General features: G+C 32.0%; 2 protein-coding genes across 6 annotated transcripts in view; one reads left to right on the forward strand and one right to left on the reverse strand.

Annotated features, from left to right (window-relative positions):
• The first annotated feature begins 1,426 nt into the window (after positions 1-1,426).
• LOC143257059 (TBC1 domain family member 2B-like) lies at positions 1,427-21,772 on the forward strand. Its single transcript, XM_076515181.1, is given in 18 exon segments — positions 1,427-1,678; positions 2,193-2,473; positions 3,694-3,821; positions 3,994-4,128; positions 5,228-5,468; positions 6,957-7,063; positions 11,270-11,355; positions 11,708-11,801; positions 12,296-12,413; positions 12,780-12,922; positions 13,241-13,352; positions 13,839-13,970; positions 15,972-16,109; positions 16,499-16,675; positions 17,075-17,171; positions 17,174-17,208; positions 19,015-19,092; positions 20,992-21,772. Coding segments are annotated over 17 exon segments (2,127 nt in total). The 5' UTR covers positions 1,427-1,678; positions 2,193-2,266; the 3' UTR covers positions 21,091-21,772.
• The window catches only part of LOC143257060 (tRNA (guanine-N(7)-)-methyltransferase), a 56,942-nt gene continuing 53,427 nt past the window's right edge, over positions 18,275-21,789 (reverse strand). For all 5 annotated transcript variants that reach the window (XM_076515186.1, XM_076515184.1, XM_076515182.1 and 2 more), the window contains one exon: positions 18,275-18,372. In XM_076515186.1, coding sequence (XP_076371301.1) covers positions 18,335-18,372 — 38 coding nt within the window. In that variant the 3' untranslated portion in view covers positions 18,275-18,334. The remainder of the gene's footprint in view (positions 18,373-21,789) is intronic.

Below are 21,789 nucleotides of genomic sequence, written 5' to 3' on the forward strand. Positions count from 1 at the left end.
CCCCCCAAAATTAGAAGAGTTATAATGTAAACTTAGCATAGTGATTAAATTAATTATCTTTAGTAATATTTATTAAAATAGCAAACTTGTGTTTAAGTTTTGTGGTTGCCCGTGTTAGCTTAGATTTAGCACATATCTTTATTGGTTCACTGCATGCTTCACTGTAAATGAGTGTTGATTGTGATACAGATATTTCTTATAAGTCACAGGGAACAATTCTAGAAATTGCCATGAATGCTAAAACCACAAATACCATTTGTAACAGTGGAGGAAGCAGAGGACTTGGAGAGGTTCCACAGATGTGCAGTGGTTGGACAAATTCCGAGAATGTGGGATGCTTTGGTGCATTGTGTGAGTGTGTTTGATGCACAGTGCAAGCCTTATGCTAGTTTTGAGGATATGCTATGGCTGTACAGTGAATGCTCAAAATCAGGAATAGTGAAGCCATGAATAACAAAAGATAACTTCTCTTATAGTGTTTGTCTATGAACACAGTATTGTTGATTGTTTTCAGTTCTGCCCAACCCACATTTTGAAGTTGGTGTGAATTTCAGCTTTTGGTTTTCTTATCTCTCCTAAGCAATGGTGTTTTGAACAGCTACATACCCACTGAGACCACTTTGTGCTAATGTACATCTTACTTGATGTCACAGAGATAACATTCAAACCTGTATTTATAGCTGGGTCTCTACTGGAAGGTTATCATGTATTGTGTTAAGAGCATTTCCTGAGCTATTTAATATCACTTTATAAGACTACGGGTTTTCTACTTCTATCACTTTTATCGTGAACAGTATTACTTTCATGTACTCTCTTCAGAGACTCCATGTAGCTTCTTTAGAAATGTTGAGTAACTTTCACTGAAAATTGTATTTTGACACATTTGTCATCAGGCACTTTTGTTCATCTGGGATTAGTAGTATCCTTGTATAGATGTTATGCATTTGTGACTGTGTAAGCTATCAAGGTGTAGTGGTATTTGGGTACAGTTAATTTCGTAATAGATGACTTGTTTCCGGAAGTTACTGTTATGTTCTTGCCTAAAATTATTACAAAGATGCATTATTCTATTCAAGTATTATTAATATATTTTATCTTTTTTTTCATTTCAAGTTTATTTTGTTGTGTTTTAAGGGTTGAGTAATTTTGTTCATTGCTTGACTTTTATTCCCTTTTTATTTTTTTCTGTAAATTAATTCATTGGTATAATTTAATTGTAGTAAAAAAAATTAAATGCTGTTAAATTTTTATTGCTGTTCTAAATTTATAAGTTTGAAAGATGTAATTAATTGCTTGGAAATGAGCAGGTCATTTTCAGTTTAATACGTACATGCAATCATCTTGGTGGTTTCTCTGCCCCTAAATGTTTAGTTTCATGTAATGGTTGCACCTGTCTTATCCAGCTTACGAAAGATTGTTATTCCAGAGGCCAGAAAGTGGACTACTGGCTCATTCTTCACGTGGACAAAGTCCAGGAAATGAAGATAACAATGACCTGTCAGTTGTGTGTCCTGTTAGGAAGCCAGAGGGAGGTTTACAAAAAACTCTTTCTCCCAAAGCAGCATTCATCGACCTTTGTTACTAGCCCAGTCTACATACAACAACCTTCGTAATCAAGTGGTGAGTTCAGTAGCTGCTATACGGAATCATCGACAGCAACAAACTGACAGAAGTAATTGTAAGTTTAATGTTATCTTTAACTTTCTTTGTATGGAAAGTATGTGTAAGATTTGTTTTTTATTAGCTCAAAGAAAAAATGGAAGTTATTGGCCAAAATTTTAATATTTCTTCTCATTCTGTTTGAAATGGGTTCCACCTAGAGCCTCTGGTGCAGTTGATCAATGTAATGCCCTTACGTTAGTTAATAATCAGTTGTTAGCCAGGCAATGGCCAGTTTTCTAGTATGGTGCTATCAGCTTAAAGTCAGGTATTCTTCCCCCAGTGGGGTGTTATGATCATACATTAGCCTAAAGATTGAGTCCTCCTCTAAAATTGTAGTTCTACTCTCATATGGTGTTATAATAATATATTAACCTAAAATGAGGTTGTCCTCCTCTAGCATAGTGTCAGGACAAACAGCTAGTTTGAAACTGGATAGTAATATTCTAGTGTGGTGTATTGTGAATGCTGAACTTGATTTTGCCTCAACAGTCTATCCCATTAATTTTTTTTTACCATTTTGTTACATATAGGTTATGTTGTTCAGGAAGACATTAGTACTGCAGATGATAATTTGTGTCCAGTCACCATTTCTCCAAACTCAGCCATGCAGGTGGACACAGCAGCTAGTAATAGTCATGATGCTGTGTCCATTTCCTCTTCTTCCTCAGGATCCAAGTCTCCTAGTTTGAATGCTATTTGTTCAAAAATTCAAGGCTCATTTCGCATCAAAAAGTCTCATAGTTTCAAGGAAAAGTACATCACAAGCAGGAAAAGTGGAGACTCTGAATCATCATGTGCCAAATGTAAAGAGGTATGCTATATCACAAACAAATAAAAGTTGTGACTAGAAACGTAAGTGTAAAAAGATATGTAAAATTTATCACAAGTATAAAAAGTAGACTGAATCATCATGTGCTACATGTAACAAGATATGTAATGCATATTATATCAATTGGAAAAACTTTTCTACCATTTTGTGTCAGATATAACAAGGTCTGTAAATTATGTCGTAAATATGAAAAATGAGTCTATGAATCATAACAGATATAACAAGGTCTGTAAATTGTCATAAATATGAGAAAGGAGTATGAATCATATTATAACAGAATGAATAAGGTATGTAGTGTGTGAAAAGCAAAAGGAGCAAATCACTGAATAAAACTGTGGCAAATTCAATTAGGCACATTTAAGTTTTGTGTTTTAATAGTGTCACAATTATGAAATCAGTATTCAACTGTGGTATACAGAGGACTGAACATGTTATATTAAAGTGATTTTGAATGTGCACATCAGGAAGTCACATGACAACCATAGTTGATATAAAGTAGTGGAACAGCTCGTTGTCTAAGAACTAAATTTTGATATTATTTGGTGTGTTACGGGTAGAGTATATAACAGTAACTTCTGATGCAAAACATTCATACACTCATACTATGAGTATGTTCAGATTGAGGATATAGAATATCCAAGATGGAGGATACTTTTGTACTTAATGGCATTGGATAACAATGTATATTAATGTTGTTGAATATTCTTCACACTTTATTCTGTGTCAGATTTAATATTTCAGTATCTATGCTCAGGTCTTCATCAGGTCAGTGTGCTCTTTATATTTAACTGAGAAGAAAAGCCCTGTTTTGTGAGAGGTTATTATAAACTGTTATGTGATGCCAGCTATTCAGTAGTAATGAAGGCCACAGCACAGAGCCAACAACGTCAACCATGAAAGTGTTGATTTAACACAAGTAGTATCTATTTTGTTTTGCTAAAGATACCTTTTTCTTTAATATTTGTTCATTAACTTGTACACTTGAAAATAGTCCAGGGAGTCTTGAATATAGATTGTAAAATGAAACTAATGTGTGGGCTGATTGTAATAAAAGTTTTAACTTGTACATGTGTGAAATGAAGCAGACTTATCATTGTACCTCATTCATAAATGTACAGTATCTGTCTTGTTCTTAATTCCTAATTAACTATATCTGTTTTTAACAAGATGTCTGGCTAATGTGGTTGTGATATTCCCCCCAGTTCAATGTCCAAATGATGTCACTGAAGGATGACCTTGTCACTGTGGAAGATGAACTTTTTGCAAGCAGAGAAGTGATCAAGGTTCTTCATAAAGAACTTGATGCTGCTTTCATGGAAAAAGACACCTGGTGAGTACATGATAAACTAAATTAACTTGAGCATTTCTATTGACTAACAACTAACTTTCTGTGCCTAAAGAGGGATTCTTTAAAGCATGTTGTAAAAATAGTGTGACTTCTAGGTTATGTAATGTTCTCATGATTTTCAACTTGATAGTTATTAAAACCTGAAATTCTGTAGTTTAAGACTCAATCAAGGAACTACACAAGAGAAGTACCTTCAACTTCTGAATGAAAAAGATCAGCAGTTAGTTAACTTAACCCACGACTATAGGGCCCAACAGCAGGATATGGAGATACTTCATCAGAAAGTAATGTAAGTAAAATATTTGTTCTTTATAGTTTCACCCTAACTTTTGATTGAGTAGTAAACAAATTCATTTAAAAACACCTCATTATTCAATGACTAAATGCAGTTAAAAATGATTAAAAGTATTAAAGTAATTTGTGAGATAATACACTTGGAGCAGTGAGTTCAACATAAATAGACTTTCTTTTACATATTTAACAAATGTATGCCTTAACTTTAATACGGTGAATGTATATTTGGGTTTGCACTAATTTTGACTTTATGCCAGCACTTCAGTACAAGAGAAATCAATGAAACCATGGCTACCAAAGACTCCTAGGTCAACTCTAATCAACAACAACATAGTTCTGTACTGGTTGAAATGTTATTTTGTATATATAGTTATATGCAACATTTCTATAGAACAAAATAATATAGAAATGTACAGTAAACCCCTACTTCATAAAATCATTGATATATAATGACATCTGGCTAATTTTTCCCACGTAAGCAGTGTGTTAAGCAGAAATGTTATTTTGTATATATAGTTATATGCAACATTTCTATAGAACAAAATAATATAGAAATGTACAGTAAACCCCTACTTCATAAAATCATCGATATATAATGACATCTGGCTAATTTTTCCCACGTAAGCAGTGTGTTAAGCCGGCCTTGAGAACATTGAACCAATAATATGATAGGTTAGGTTAACAAGCACATGTGTAAACTCTATTGAAGAGAGTAGTCAGCCAAAGGCTATAATCTCAAACTGCTGTTGTTGTAGCAGTCAGAAGACATGACAAACAAAGGTCGAAAATTGTTCAGAATTCAACTTGGGTACTAAAGATACTAATTTATTTTTTTGTAAATAATCCATAATATAGGACCCAGCTCATTTCTAGCTTTGAGACTAGAGATTGTGTAGTCTATAAAATGTTGAACAAGTGATGTGGTACTAGACATAACCATAACTAATGAGTTTCTGAGATCCGTTTATTAGGTTATATTGGTTATTAGTAAAGGCAGTTAACTGTGAGGATTTGTTGACGATGTCTTATTGAATTCTCTTCAGTGAATATATTGTTTGTATGTTTGATGTTATTGAAATATTGCCATTTTGAAGAGGTCTAGAAAGTGAAGTTGAAGAGCTGAAAGAACGAGTGAAACTTTACCAAGAACTACTTCAAGAAAAAGACAAGGTTGTAATGTCACTGACTAATGAGATATTTGAATTAGAAACTAAGAAAAGGCATGAGGAGAAACAGAATCAACTACAACCTTGTGGTCCTGATAAAGCAACAAATGATGTAAACAAAATTATTTCTTCAGCACTCATTGAAAGTCAAGAATTAGAAGAACTAAGGGTAAGATAATTTAGAAGGAATTAATTATTTTGTTATGTATGATTAGGAAATAAAACTTATTATAAAATGTACAAACAAATGAAAAGCATAAAAACAAAACCAAAATGTTTGCAGAAAAATTAAGAAACTTAAGTGCACTTTGTTTCTGTTTTATAACTTATAAAACAGTAATTATGTCTAAGTGTGTAACTATTTTATATTTTTTGTTGATATTTGAACCTATTTAATGATTTTTCATAAATATAATAATTATCGGGTGTATACGATACTGATTGACCAACAAATATCCTCTGCTTCTCTTGGTGGTTAAATAAAACACATGACTGTTCAATTAATAATGATGGAGTGCAAGAATATGACATATTTTCCAAATAATATCTTGTTGATTGAGATTTAAATAAAAATTTAGTTAATAATATTTTAGTTTTTCCATAAAAACAAAATTGGAATTCCCAGTCCAATTACTTGTATCAAATGGACTGTTGATCATATTCCTTGTCATTTTCATAAAACATACAGCCTTTGAGACATCTCAGGAAGTATTGTGGTTAAAGTACTTTGCCATGCTGTCTATTTAATATTCCCTATTTATTTTAATCTAGCATAAATGCTGCCTTGTGGATGGCTGTTTGTGTTAATAATTATTGATTGTAGTGTTCATACCTCATTGAAAAAATTAGTAAAAGTGAACAATTTCTGAAAAAGGTTTTTCTAGAGAAGTACTCATGGGAAGAGCATTTGGATTGGGCTGATATAAACTGTAATGTTTTTATATATTAGAGTTCACACCCTTTTTGTGGTTAATTGAAAAATTGAATTTTAAGAACCATACATTTAGTACTATATTTGCAAATTAGAACAATAAAAATATTAAATCCATCACGTACAGTTGTAGTGAAAGTTATGTTTTTATTGTGATGTGAGTACTTTTATTTAAAACTGTATCCTGTGATCAAGAAACAGTTGTTGTACATACTGTAATTATTTTTCTAATTGCCTGAATCTTCAGTACCCAAAGTGAGATTTGTTGTTATGCATTTGTGTTTGTGGTACCATTAAATAGATGGCACCATGTTGTATTTATTATTTTTAGTGGATAGATAGATAGATACATATACACTACATCAGTTATAATAAGATTAACTTAACACTGAGAATGACATTCGTTGATAGTCTAAGTTTATTATTGGTGCTGTTATTACTTGTATTATTCAATTAACTGAGAAAATTAAAGCACATTTTGTCAGTTTACTTCTTCCTAAATTGTTTCAAGAATTTCATTCCTTATATTTATATCTTTGGAAAAGTTGTTTGAAATTTCAGCTATTGTATCTAAATCTATATTTTTGAGAAGTTGTGGTTTGTATTTGAATTATCAATTGTCACTATCTGCTTATGAAATGCTTACATGCATTTCAGCTATATATTTCTATTCATATATAAAAAAAAAAACCAAAAAAAACAACAGATAAACTATTATCTTTTCAGGATGCACGACAAGCCTATGAACTACAAAATAAGTTTCTTAATAAAGAAATACTAGAATTGAACCAGTTGTTGAGGGATTCTGAAGAACGAGAAAATAAGCTTACCTTGTGAGTTTGTATTTTGTTAACATAAAATCGAGATTGGAAAAGTCCGGCAGAACATTAAAAACAAATTTCATTTGGCATTTTTTTATGTTGGAGCATGAAATGGGTTCTTACTAGTTACAGTTTTATAACTAATAGGTTTAATAGTTAAAAATATTTTGTTATAAGTGTAGCAGAATTATTTTTGTTAAGTACGAAAGCAGCTCTTTTTGTCAAATAAATTGCACTATTAACTAAACATTTTGGGGATTACTTTATAGAGAATGAAGTGTGGGTAGTATTCTTTGATAGATTGTTTAGGCAGGGTGCTCAAGATGAACACATTGGAATGAATGGCAACTGCCTGTTGTACAAAATACAAGTGTAGTGAATGACATTTTGAAAGACAAAAGACTTTTAAAAAGATGTCCTCTACACTTATGATTTTTATAATAGGCAATTGCAGTCCATTTCAGTTTACTGCTCATGAGTAGTATTATTACTTTAACGTACTGTGTTTGACTAACATGTTAGCAACTGCTGTGACTGTGTTTTGCTTTGTATAGTGCCAGTGCTGTAAATTTTACATTGGCAGCAGTATTTTGATTAACAAGTTCAGTTCTTAATGTTTTCTGGTTCTCAGTAATATCATATTAAATTATCTCATACTATTGATCTTAAAAACATAAATAAATATTCTTTTATTTTGTTTCCTTGAAATGTTGCTTACTGAGTTTAAATGCCTTGTTTACATGCAACCTAATTGGAGTTTATGATTTCATTTATGTACACAGTATTGAAAATAAATGTTGCAGTAATAAATAAAATGCAGATATTATGGGATAGAACTCCCACCTTTTATCTTCTTTGAAAATTAACTACACTACAATACAACCACATATTTACGGTTTATATACTGATACTGGCTGTTCTTCAACCAATTAGACACTCCCACATCAACATAATGCCTCTAACAGTATGAACAGATATACTATTCCCAGCAGTAAAGTGGTGATTGTAGTTATGGCTCCCACAACAGAAATGCCACATGAGATGTGTGCAAAAAACTTGTAAAAGCAACTCCAGCCAACAGATGGAGGTGAAGTTTCATGTTTCATTAGTATCTGTGTGGAAAGTGAAGAGTATATGAAACTAGTACTGTTGATAATGGAAGTGGGCAAGATAGAAAGCCCACTATCTTCTAAAGAGATGTTTAGTAACCTTATGTGATTCACAACAATCCATAGAGTTCTTGCCTATGACCTAGCTATAACTATAGATGTGAGTGTTACTCAAAAAGGATGTGTAGCTGTCCAAACCCAACTGCTTTGGAGATGCAATCAAATTAAATGGACTGAAATAGCCATCAGACTCCAAATAATCAATGGAATAAGCAATGTTGGAGGAGAGCATTCTTTACAGACAAATCCAAATTCATATTGTTTGGTAAAATTAAAGATAATTTTTATTCAGTGACATTGAAGAGAATAGTACAGTGATGGCACTCTGGCTTCAGGCAGGTTTTGCATGTCATCTTCTCAGAAATAAAATCTATTGGGCAGGGATTTATCTTCTAGTAAGATTGTAATTCCAAGCTGGCAGCAAATGTGGTGAAATGATACCTTGAAGACAAAAAAAAAAGGGCCATTGAAACACAACCATGGCTTGGTCTGCAACAGTGGTGGTGCCAGAATATTTTCATTTGGGGGGGGCTGAGGTAAATTGTGAAGGAGCTTCCCAAAATGTCATCAATATGAAGTATAGATGTTAAATTATAATAATGTAAATACCAAGGAACATTTCAGAAAGGTGTGCTATTTTGAACTGCATTTTCAATGCAGTTTTCATTGGAAACTCATACTCTGATTAATAATTCATTATTACAAATTAGAAATAATCTGTTTATGAAAATATGCGTATATGTAAAAGAGGAAGCTCACCTAAATTCCAGGGTAGTGATAATGTAAAATTACAGGGCTAATTAGGGAAAACAAACACAGCTTTGATAGGGCATGTTGTAAAACTGTGGGCAGCTAATGGGAGTGAGTGGGGGGGTGCAGCTGGCATCTGATCTCAATCTGGCTGAGCCAATCATTAGCCGTACGAAGAGTGTACACCATGGTCAGCGGCTCGGTGATCATACACTTAAGGCTTTCAAGGTGGGAATCGCAAGCTTGAACAAAGCAAACCCGCTTATTGAATGGTCATAGTAACACCAAAACAAAATGTTTAAATTGCAGTTGACCTTCACAGAAAGGCTGGTTTCTTCATAAGTCACATTATTCATACAGGCCAAACTGTGATTGTGATATTGTTCTTAGTATCATAAGTGTGGCAAGCACCTGTTACAATAATGTAACTACTACATTACATTAAATTAGGCACTTCTAAATAGCCCAATGACAATATCAAAATTCATTCTAGAATTGTTTAGAAATATTATTTGGTTAGTTAACATGTAAGGTTATTATGTAATCATAAGTATAACATTAATTGGATTGTAAGTCACAATTTTAAGTGTATGCTACAATTATCAGTACAATTTTGGATCACTGATACACAATGCAAATTGATCTCACAGAAGACACAGCACTGGCTAAATGCTTCATAGTTTTGACCTACACATAATACACTTATACATGCATGCTGTGTTTTACTTTTCAATAAAAGATAAATGAAATCTTTGGTTTATCAAGTAAAATCCCTGATGATCTGTTGTAACTTGAAATCAACGTGGTTGTCTAATCTTCGTCGAAGCTCAAGATAGAATGGCATTACACGGGGAGCGGCATACAGCACATGAGTTTCAGTGCATTCAGTACGTTGCTATGGGATGCATGACACATACTTCCGTCTTAATGAAGACGTTGAGTTCTACAGATCTATGTCTCTTTGATGTTAATTGTTAAGCAACAATGACGATTGTGTTTTGCAAATTTTATGAATATATGTAGGTAACAATATTGGGGGGGGGCTGAGGGGGCTTGGCTTATTTGGGGGGCTCAAACCTCCCAAGCCCTTCCTTGGCACTGCCACTGGTCCACAAGTATTTCCAATAAGAATACAGTCCTCCCTTGTTGTAACAAAAACTTGTGTCGGAATCTCTTTGGTCATCTAATGAGAATTGAGGTTTAAGTAAGATGTGTTTTTATATATATATTATAACCATAAATTTTTAAGCCATAAACAAAATTCATTAAAATTACTATAACCAGCTTACTAGGCTAAATTAGTTTCAATTTAATGTCACTAGTTTAGGCTATTATACTTAACTTCATAAAGCTTGAACAATGCAGTTGAAGGTGTGACAGTCAGCAACCATTAACATACATTGAATGAATTTTAGTGAAATTAAATAATTATATCTAAATTAAGCCAACTAAGTAAACAAACTCATGAGAAAGGACTGCACTAGAAACAGCTAATTCCAACCTCTGATTAACTATATTATAACCATAAATAAAACGCATTAAAATTACTATAAACAGCTTGCTAGGCTAAATTAGTTTCAATTTAATATGTCATTAGTTAAGGCTATTAAAAGCTTGAACAATGAAATGGAAAGTGCAACCATTCACATACATTGAATAAATTTTAGTGAAATTAAAATCAATGTGTGCTGATGGTATATCAAGGGGAAATTCGATAGTTTATATGATTTAATATGGTGGGTAGCTCAGTGGTGGATTTAAGGTTGTGTGGACTCTACATCCCACATAATTTGACATAGAATAAAATTATCAATGGACTCCCATTAGGACCATGGGACCTGAGTCCTAGTCTCTGCCTAAATATGCCATGAGGTAGCTTGTAGGATGTCACTGTTCAGTGAAATTTCTTGCCAGTAAGCAAGGCTCACATATATATATGAAGGGAGGACTGTATTATTAATGGTGTATTGACTTGCATGGAGTCTTAAGAAACGTCAACCAAATATTTTGGCTTAAAAATGAGACGTAATACTTTTGGAACAGGATTTCATAATTATACATTAATAAATTTGTATCACTGTCAAAGCAAGGTCTATTGTTCTATTTAAAGTAAATACAAAGTACTACTTACAAATTGTTTGTGACACATGCATCACTTTTGTTCATGATCATTTCCAAAACACTATGATTTGATAGATTTTTCATGCTTTTTAATATAAATAGACATTCTTAAAAAACTTCATTTCATTTGTTTGAACATTGGGGAGTGACATAGGTATGATTGCTTTTCTTCTGTCAGGAAATCAGGGGAATGGGAAGCTCGGGCTTACCAAATTCAGAGCAAGCTGCTTTTCCTACTAAAAGAACTGGAACGACCAGTTGAAGGTACCTAGTTTAACAGCAGAAGATAAATATACTGTAATGTTATGTTTCTGTTATGTGTTAATAGGAAGTTTTGTTTTTTAATATGTCTACTGCTTTGTTATTGTAGTAAGATGATATGAATAGGAAGATGTGTGTTTGCACTTATGTGAATTGTATATCTTTGAGAAACTTTTGAAAATCTAGAGAAACTGTCACAAAGTAAATTCTACAGGGCTGATAAGTATTTTTACTGGTGTGAAATATTTATTTCAAGTCATTTTTTCAGGAGTCTTTTAAAGAACTGGTTAGAGAAGTTGTCACAATGTTTTCAGTGGTGTGCTATCTTGAATAATTTAAAATGTGTATTTTTCAGGTGAAAATACACGAGAAGTTGTAGAACGTTTGCTTAGGGAAGCAATGCATGAAGGGAACTTTTCAGGAGCTTTGTTCAGTCCTGAAGCAAACAGGTTAGAGTGACCACCAGTTCTATTAATACATCAGAAGTAGCTTACCAAAGATTTTAGTTAGTCTGTCTGGCTTCCTAGAAAATGAGATTTCTGTATTATATTGAATAATTTTATGTTCTTGCTCAGTATAATAATGAACTAACCCAAATGTTGGGTGGAATTGCTTGTCTCCTGTGAACAGTAATTAATGGGGTTAATTGCTATATTAACAATATTTTTGTTTTAATCTTTTTTAAGTTACTTTATGCTGTTAATGACCCTATAATAACATACATGAAAACAACCATTGTCATGCAGAAATAATTCACAGAAATATGTTTAAAAAGTTTGTGTTTTGCATGTGAGCCCCATTAGTAATTCTAGGGTTAATTAAGGTTATTTTTCAATCTTAAATTTAAACACTTTTGTTGGGTGAGGTAGTGAATATAGTTTTATGAATTATAATTCAAAATTAATTAGTGATTTTTTTAAAATTTTATTTTTACTATTTGTAGAAGTGCAGAGTATGATGAATTTGGGTTCAACTGGAAGTGGGGGAAGGAAGAAGACCTTGTCAGTAGCAAGGCAGCAAACCTGCAACAAAAATCACAGGATATAACCTCCAGGATAAAAGTAAGTCATAGATGTAAGAAGGAACCCAAGTGTAAATTGTTGTGGTGCATTTAGTTTGGTCAAATGTTGGAGATGTTACAGATTTTCTTAGGAAAGAATGTATTACGGAAGTGTAACATCAGAATTTCTGTGCTTCTGCCAAATACAGATGACGTAATCTGTCAGAGTAATTAATTTTGTCACTTTCATTAGTCACAAACTCTGTTCCTTCAAAAGACAAGTAAATTACAATGAACCCGAAATTTTTTTTTTTCAATTTTTTTTATTCTGAATTAAAATAATTCCTGAAAAATAATAAAATAATTTGGTTTTGTGCATCTTAGTGTTTTGTTTAGTCTTTGAGATTAATAGTGGAAACTTTTTCAGGATCCAGATATAATAGCTTGGAGAGAAAAGTGGGAGAACTTCATGGCTAATCAAAGCAGTAGAGAACTACAGAGATCTCCAGAACTAAAAATGCTTGTACGTTCTGGAATTCCACCACATTTCAGAGGAAGAGTGTGGAAGGGGTAAGGCCATCATCATTGAGATCAGGTTTATCAAGAAAAAGTTAAAGTTGACTTCAAAATATGTACTTTTTTACTAAAATAATAAATTGTTTTATGTTAATAACTTTAATGTCTTACTTGAATAAAATATTGTGATTGTTAGTTTGTTTATTGAAATTAAACCAGTTCTTTTTTGTATAAAAATCTGTAAAATTGTTTAAAATAATTTGAATATAGCTTCATTATTAAACAAGAAGTTTACTTTCAAAGTTGATAGGTAATTATTGTTTTTTAAATATCTGTTATTAAAAATACTTACATTACAGTTTATTTTTTCAGCTGCATAAATTTGCTAGTTAGGAATATGAGACAACGACAGGGCTCTGATTACTACAAAAAACTTTTGTCTATAAGCACTGGTACGGCTCGTCTTGATCCTGCAGCGAAACAGGTAATTTATACCTGAGCTTACATTGTAAATTCTGATGCTAGCCCCATTATTTGGATGACTTAGTTCGTAGTGTTGCTTTGTCTCTTTAGGTTGTCCTGCAATAGATATTTTAGTTTGCATACACAACTCACCTAGAAACTCAGTGTCTTATATTTGTGTTTTGATAGTGGTGTCAATATAAACAGAGGTACATCAAAACTAAATGTAGTCACTTGACTAAACTTGACTAAATTAAACTTCAAAATATATCTCTGCCCAATAACAGAGTTAGTGGAATATGGTTGTTTATTTAGTTCAAGGTTTTTTATGTTGAAATTTGTATAAACCAGCAGATACTTTCAAGTGTTGCATTAGAAAAAAATTTTCATTTTTATTTTTATTGTTCATTACCTCACTACTGATCTTTCTTATGTCACCTTGACTAGGGTTCAGTATGGGATAAATTTATATGTAGACTTCAGTAATATTTGTAATTTTTTCTGACAGATTGAACTTGACTTGCTTCGCACCCTACCAAACAATAAGCATTACGAGTCCTTGGATGCTAGTGGAATTGCTCCTCTCAGAAGAGTTCTTCTTGCTTATAGCAGACACAATCCAGCTGTTGGATACTGTCAGGTCAGTTATGACTTATAACTCACCTTATTCATTCATTGAACAACAGTACCCTGGTCAGAATTCGTTCAGGTCGGTAATGGATAAATTTCCAGGTTCAACTTTAAATTCTTCGAGTTAAAGAAGTTGTGTTTCATTGTAAAGTTTCTTTGACATTTTATGGTGATTTAAAAGTGCTTTGTTATATCTTTATAGAAAATGTAAACTAGATCCTTCTTATATTTTTGAACTAATTCCTTGTATTTATGTACTAACTCTTTTGAGAACAGCTAGCTAACAACAATAGAGAAACTTGAAGAGTAGAGAATGATTGTACATTTTACTGATGAGGCTGCAACATTTGAAATATGATGATGTATGTGAGAGAGCAGGGCCTTTCTTTAGAAAAATTATTTTGTTAAAGAAAAAAAAACTAGTATGTGTTTGAAAGCTAATAAAATTTCTCACATGTACAGTACTGTAGAAAAGTGTGAGGGCAAGAGAATATTTTGTCATTATTTTCATTTTATGTGGCTAATTCTTACATGTTATTATAGAATGTAGATTTCAACACTATGGTAATGCTTCATTGATCCTTGTTGACAACTGAATGAACCAGAGTGAGAATACTTATCATTCTTTAGGATTCCAATATACTTGTACCAAGGACTATGTCATAATGAAAATACTGATCAAACTTAGGGTCTGAATATAACTAGCATGGTACCCTATAAAGTGTTAACTATAAAAAAAAAAAGATAGCATACGGTACCAGTATATACCAGAAGAAATCAATTTAATAGCACTTCGTAAATAAACCTTGATAAAAACAGTGTTTAACACTATATATTAAGTGTTGTTTTCATGCCATGGCTCAAAAAATGTAGAGAATTGTTATTAGAGCAAAGAATTTACACAAATACTTTGTGATGTTGATTTGACTCTGACAAATTGCCGTAGACTCAATGCTCCTCAAACACTGTCAAGTACACCCTATATTGTGAGTACAAGACAGGTAAGTTTGAAAATAGGAAAGGAAGAGGCAGAACACCTAAACTCAATGGTACTGATGTTAAGTATCTTCATTAAACAGTCTTTGGGTCAGAAGAAAGACTGCTACTAATCTCAACTATGAGATAAACCACCATGTACCAAATGACAGAAAAGTGTCCAGATCTACAGTTTTAAGAAGACTCAACAAGAATGGAAAATTTAGTTGTGTAGCAGTTAAAAAACAAAACAACAACTTTGCTTTGATCTTCAAATATTGTAAAGAGACTAGAATTTGATAAAAAAACGTACGAAAACTGGACTGTTGGTAATTAGAAAAGGATGTTATGGATCAGTGAGTCCAGGTTTGAAATATTTGGCAGAAGAAAGGTGAAAGATACCTCAATGCATAACACCTACCATGAAATATGGGGGGAGGCAGTGTGACGGTTTGGGATGTGCTTTTCTGCTAAGATGAGGAGAATAATTACCATCAGATACTGGTCTGTCTCAACCTAACTGAGAATATCTGGGATTTCATAGATCCAACATTTGATAAATCTATAGTTCCTTCTAAAGAAACTTTATGGGAATATATTAGAGACGTTTAGAGTAAAATTCCAAAGGACATTTTGATTAAATATGTTGTAACAATACCAAAAGTGTCTGCAATTATTAAACCAAAAGGAGGACACACAAAATATTAGCTGTTTGATGAACTTAAGCACTTCCACCAAAGATTAATAAAATTTTTGTTTCACCTGTGATTTACCTTCTGTTATTCTTCGAAAGTAGCCTGAAATCTTATTTTTGACTTTGTCCCGACATTTTTGCATAATACTGTATATATTAGCTCTGTTGTATCATAGCTTCGTAGAGTTTGAAGAACAGTTTACTTCTGAGTCTTCCAACAACCCTCTGATGTGATTAATGTTTAGAATATATTGTTTACTAGTTATGCATATGTGTGGTGTTGATATGTTGGGAGCTGTGATTCAGCAAGCAACTTTAATATGAATTATGTTTCATCAATAGGGAATTAACCGATTAGCAGCTATTGCTCTACTATTCATGGAAGAAGAAGAAGCATTTTGGTGTCTTGTTGCTATTGTAGAATACATCATGCCTCCAGATTACTATAGTAAAACACTTCTAGCATCCCAGGTGGATCAGGTCAGTATCTTATCGTTCCTGTAGTCACATTGCTGTAGTAAAACACTTCTAGCATCATGGCTATAGTGCTCATCAGTTAGTATATAATTGTGTACTCTGTTGATAGAGTATTAAATTGTCTTTATATCATAAACAAGTTAAGATTGTTCTCTAATAAAACAGGTACAATGTTTTGATCACTTGCTCAATTATTCTCAAGTACACAAGCGTTTTTGAGTCATTGCACCATTAATTGAAATGTACCTTTCATAAAAATAATCTTAATTAATGTAAAAGACTAAGATTGTACTACAGCAATATCTAATCAGTGAGTAAACTAAAAATAAAAATATTAATTACAGGATCTGTTAGAGGAGAGTTAGTCAGTAATAATTATTTATTCTTATTAGAGAGTATTGAAAGATCTGCTATCAGAAAAACTTCCAAGATTACACAACCACCTGGAACAGTGCAACGTAGATCTTTCTCTTTTTACTTTCAATTGGTTCCTAACTGTATATGTCGACAATATACCAGTAGAGACGTACCTTCACATCTGGGATGTCTTCTTATTTGAAGGTAGTAAGGTTAGTCACATGCAGTGTTGCACTAGGAATTAGATATCATGCCAGTAAAATGAATATGTAAGTAGTTGATGGAACGTCAGCATGATGTTCGTAAGAATGAAGACATGTTACTAATTTTTCTCTATAGATTTTAAGTTTTCTTTCTTTTTAAGCTAAAGAAAAATTAATACTGAAACTTGTAATAAAACGTTCTCTATTTCTGATGTAGTAAAATACATGACATTACAAGATGTTACAGATGGTTCAAATTAAAATCTAAATTTTCTCCACCAAAGAAATGAATAATTGTGTAAAATATTTCCCATGTAAAGCTCCCAAATAAAAGCAAAAGTATTTCAATAAATTGCAGTTTAGGAAAAGTTCTAGAATTTTAATTGAATGGAGATAATTATTTTCCAGGTTCTATTTCGTTTCGCTCTTGCTTTTTTCAAACTCTGTGAAGCTGATCTTCTCCAGTTAACAGACTACATGGCTGTAAACCGATACCTTCGGAATGTGGCAGAAAAATGAGTGATTATAAACGTCTTGCTCAAGTAAGTCTTATAATGTTAATTAACTTTAAGTCATTTTTTCAAGAAATGTCTGCATTCATGTGTCCTTACAGTGCACACATCTCAAAACTAATAGCTCTGGTTTCACACACAAATATTGTGCAAAATTTCTCCCCCAAATCTTGTGAACATTCTGAATCATTTTTTTATAATGGGAAGACAGGTCATTTTTGTGTTGATAATTCTGTAAAGTGTAAACTGATTAGTAGCAAATTTCTGGGGCATGCCAACTCTCTCAACACACATAAACTTGATATTATAAATCTATAACATACAGAAAATCATATTTCTTAGTGAGGTATTTTTAATAAAATACACCAAAGATTTGTCCATGAATGTGTTTAGAGTTTGTTTTGAACAGTTTGTGTGAAAATTAATTTGCATGTTAAAATTATCTTTCCTTATCTCAACCTCCATATCTGTCATCTCTAAGACTTCCTAAACACATTTCAAACGTTTTCTTCAGTATAACTTAATAGTTTACATGTTATTTTCTTTGACATAACTCAAAACAGGATTGGTTAATCTGACTAACCTCATCATAACTGCTACAAAAAAACAACAACAATTTACCCTTTTATCTTTTTATAATGACTATATATTGTAATATGAAACCACATTTGTTTATCTTAATTAGCTTTAAGTTCATAACAGTATCGATTTATTTATAATTAAACATTATTGTTTTATTTGTACCTTTAATTGTACCTAACTACTGTCTGCATGCTTATAAGTTGTAAATCATATGGGGAACATGCAGCTCATATTATGCTATCAAATAACAATACACATGAGCTACTACAACTGGTACAAACAGCTTGCATAGGTGTGTCATGAAACATTTTACTTAATCTAATTTTAACTAAGCTAAAAACATCCTTGTTTTTACATTTGTTACGTTTATACAAAGAATAAGCATGAAAAATAAGAAATAAAATACTTATCATTTTTCTCACTTCCAGTTGTATTACACTTAATAATTTTTATTTAATTAAATACTCTAAACAGTATAGACTAACAACATGAACAAGTAGACAAATTCACTTACCTCTCAAAAATGTTCTTGCTGTGTAACTCTGTGATAACAGTGGTTACGAATTTATCCAAGCTAGTCATTCACTTTTCCACAGGAACGATGTTGGTATTCTGAGTGAAATTGACATTTAACTATTCAGAACATAACATTACACAACACATCATTTGATAGGTGATATAACCTTGAGTTTCTATTGGTTATAGGTGATATACATAAACACATATTAATGAAAGAGAGGGTGTGGGCTAATTTTCTGACAGCTCTGTAACAAAACAAAGTTGAAGTGTATAATAAATGTGGTTTATCTGAGCAATGACAATTTTATAGAAAGTAATTTACATTTCATTTTGTACTTTTTCAAAGGGTGGTGGATAAATTAGGGATGATGACACACGCAAAAAATATATTACACTAGGGGAAATTAATGATTTTTTTTAAAAATCCTGCGTTGTAGAATTAAGAACTTAAAACTTGTATACTAATAAAATACTAGATTATTAGTATTAGCTGAGATTTTATTATCTTTTTATTAGTATAACAAACAAAAAGTAGTTAAATACAATTTTGAATGTAAGACACTAAAACTTTGTGTCACGTGCAGTAAAGAAACCAGGTGGATAGGGTTAAGGATAAGACTGGATCCGAGAAATGGACACTTGTCCATTTCAGAAATCAGAAGCAAATAAAAATAGCATCTCGAATCTACCTCTTGTCTCCCACGATGAATATTGCTTTTAATTTCTTTTTATCAGGTGGCTTTCAATGATCTGAACCCATTCCCCATGAGAATGATCAATTCCAAGAGGGCTCAGCATATCCATATAGTCAAGGTACATGAGCTGCTTTTTTTTTTTTCTTCGTATACAGAGTTGCTTATAACTTATAGTAGCAACTTAAAAGCTCAATTTGTAGGAAGTGGCTTAACCCTTTAAACACTTTTCTTTCCAATTCACCGAGTTACTTTTAATGTATGTGAATGAAATTAACATTATAATTCATGTATACTTTGAAGCTTTATATCCTTTATTTTAAAAGAAACCTTTAAAAAAAATTTAACATTTCAGATGTCATGTGACTTATGCACCATTAAAAACTTCATCTTTGTAACTCCCAGTTATTGTTTAAAGTAATATCAGTAGTGTAGATTACATCTAGACAATAAATTCACTGCCAAATATATGTAAATTCCAAAGTTCTCTAGATGAATCTACCAATAAGAAGTAATAAATTTTGTTAATCTCTGACAGGTGCTACACCCACAATATACCTTTACATGAGCCTTACAGCTTACACATAGAAGTTACATAAACATGTATGTAGTCATTAGAAATAAGTTATTTGGAAATTTGCAAACAGTTTTCGTCATAGGATAAATGTAACTGTCAGAGTATTGTTGGCATCTTGATCAATGATAGCACTTATGGTTGTTTCTTACCTCATTATGTTATAGTTACAGAGACCGTTAAAACGTCTTTAGGTTTTACTTTTCTGTCATAGTTAAATGTTTTAAAGTATACATTTCTGAAGATTTATGTGCACATCCTAAAGATAATGTAATTATACTTCAAAGGCACCATCGGCTTGTGCTGATATGAGTAATAAAAGGTAAATAACATTAAAAATTACCTATGTATGAAAAGATCTGAAGTTATGAATATAACAATCTTTTAAGATATTCTGCAAAAAAATAAAATACCTATATCTTTCTATTTGTTAATTTTAAACATTTTATGGCACTGTATCTTGGTGGAGGAAAGGAAAAATAAACTAAATATTTACCTTAAAAATTGTATAATCATTCAGGAGGTTACGCTATTAAAATCATCTTGCACTGGATTTATTGAGAATTTGAGTGCAAATAACTAAGTACAATGGATAACATTTTTAGTAGAAACACTGAATCATTTCATTCTTTGTGTATAAGTTACTTAGTCTTCCCAGTTTTTGTGAGGATACATCAAGAAGTCTGTTACAGTGTATTGTGGAAGTAAAATTCTCAGTACAGTGCCCTATAAAGTTTGGGGACCCAAAAGGATAAATAATCAGTATGTGTTTTATTTTGACATACTCTGCATGGCTATATGTTTGTTTCTAAAAGGGAAGTAACTTAACACACTCTTCCTGCTAAAAACGATTATTTTTGGATTTTGTTAGCTGCCTTCTAGTGCTAACAACAAACATGTTTAATTTTTGTATATGGTACTATTAGGAAGTAGTGCCCTCGTTTGGCCACACTATGAACTATTCATCATAAACCTACTATGCTATTTCAATTGTATAACAACACCCAATATATTCAGTGAGAATGGAGTGAATAACAGTGATGAATACGAGCAAAGAAGCCAGCTGGGATGACAATCCTCCTTTTGAACAGGGCTGGAGTAAAAATATTGTACAGTCAAATCTAATGACATCTCTGGACCTAATAATTGTTTAAAATATGGTACAAAGCAATAAATATTCAAGGGATACCAATAAGACATGGATCCTTCTGGGAGTAATTTCTGATACATGCTTTGCCATTAGCACAAGAAAGAGTGGTAAAATCTAACCACTCATCCTTGTATCCTTTCCAAGAGTAAATAAACATAATAAAATCAAGTTGCTAGTTTTCCTTCTTTGGCAGAAACCATTCAAGATATTTTTAGCATGACTTTATTAATATAAATTATGTACACATTTTGACATTCAGTATTTATTATTCAAGCCATAAATTAATTTACTTTTAGGCTCAGTTGGAGGAGTTAGAAGCCTTAAGAAGCAACTTTCCAATGCATGATGAAGAGGTATACACAAAAGAAGATCTGTCACCTAGTGATGAAGATTAGAAGAAAAACAATGTCAAGGTTATCATATGCCCTTTTGTGTTCCCCTCTACACAGCAAGTTTTCCTGACATTAATTTTATAGTCCATTATTTAGTATCATGCCCCTAATCTATTAAATAGCTTTTCAGGCAAACTGTAAATCTCCTGGTCAAGGTCTACTGATAAATAATCACATGCTGGTACAGTGAACTTGTATCACTTTCTATGTTAGGTTAACAAGGTGTTTAATAAAATATTTTACACTATTTCAGATAACACATTTCTTATGTCACAAGGACCTTTACATTCATTATTGTATTACTCTCAAATATAGTTGGTTGTTGATTTACACTACATGTTTAGGAGGAATTGAAGTTGACTGATTCTTGTTACAATGTTCATTAAATACATACCTTAAAACAAGTAAGGCTCTACTGAACAGTGTTGAACTGGTATTTATGTATTAAGTGTTCTTAATTACCATTCCTTCCTGTTTACAGAAAGAGAAAGAACAAAACTTATTTTTAAATGCTGGTATGTTTTATTTCTGTGATAATCGAATGACATTTCTCTTTACTAATGAGGGTTCAGTGATGTATGAATATTATTTAAGTGATAGCTCTGTAATGGGCTCATAAAAGATGGGTAAGGGATTTACTGTCACTGCTTTATTTTGTAAAAGTAATCAATAAACTTCTAATATACATAGGAGTTGATGGTA

Source organism: Tachypleus tridentatus, chromosome 7, assembly GCF_004210375.1.
Source record: "Tachypleus tridentatus isolate NWPU-2018 chromosome 7, ASM421037v1, whole genome shotgun sequence".
Classification (NCBI taxonomy): domain Eukaryota; kingdom Metazoa; phylum Arthropoda; class Merostomata; order Xiphosura; family Limulidae; genus Tachypleus; species Tachypleus tridentatus.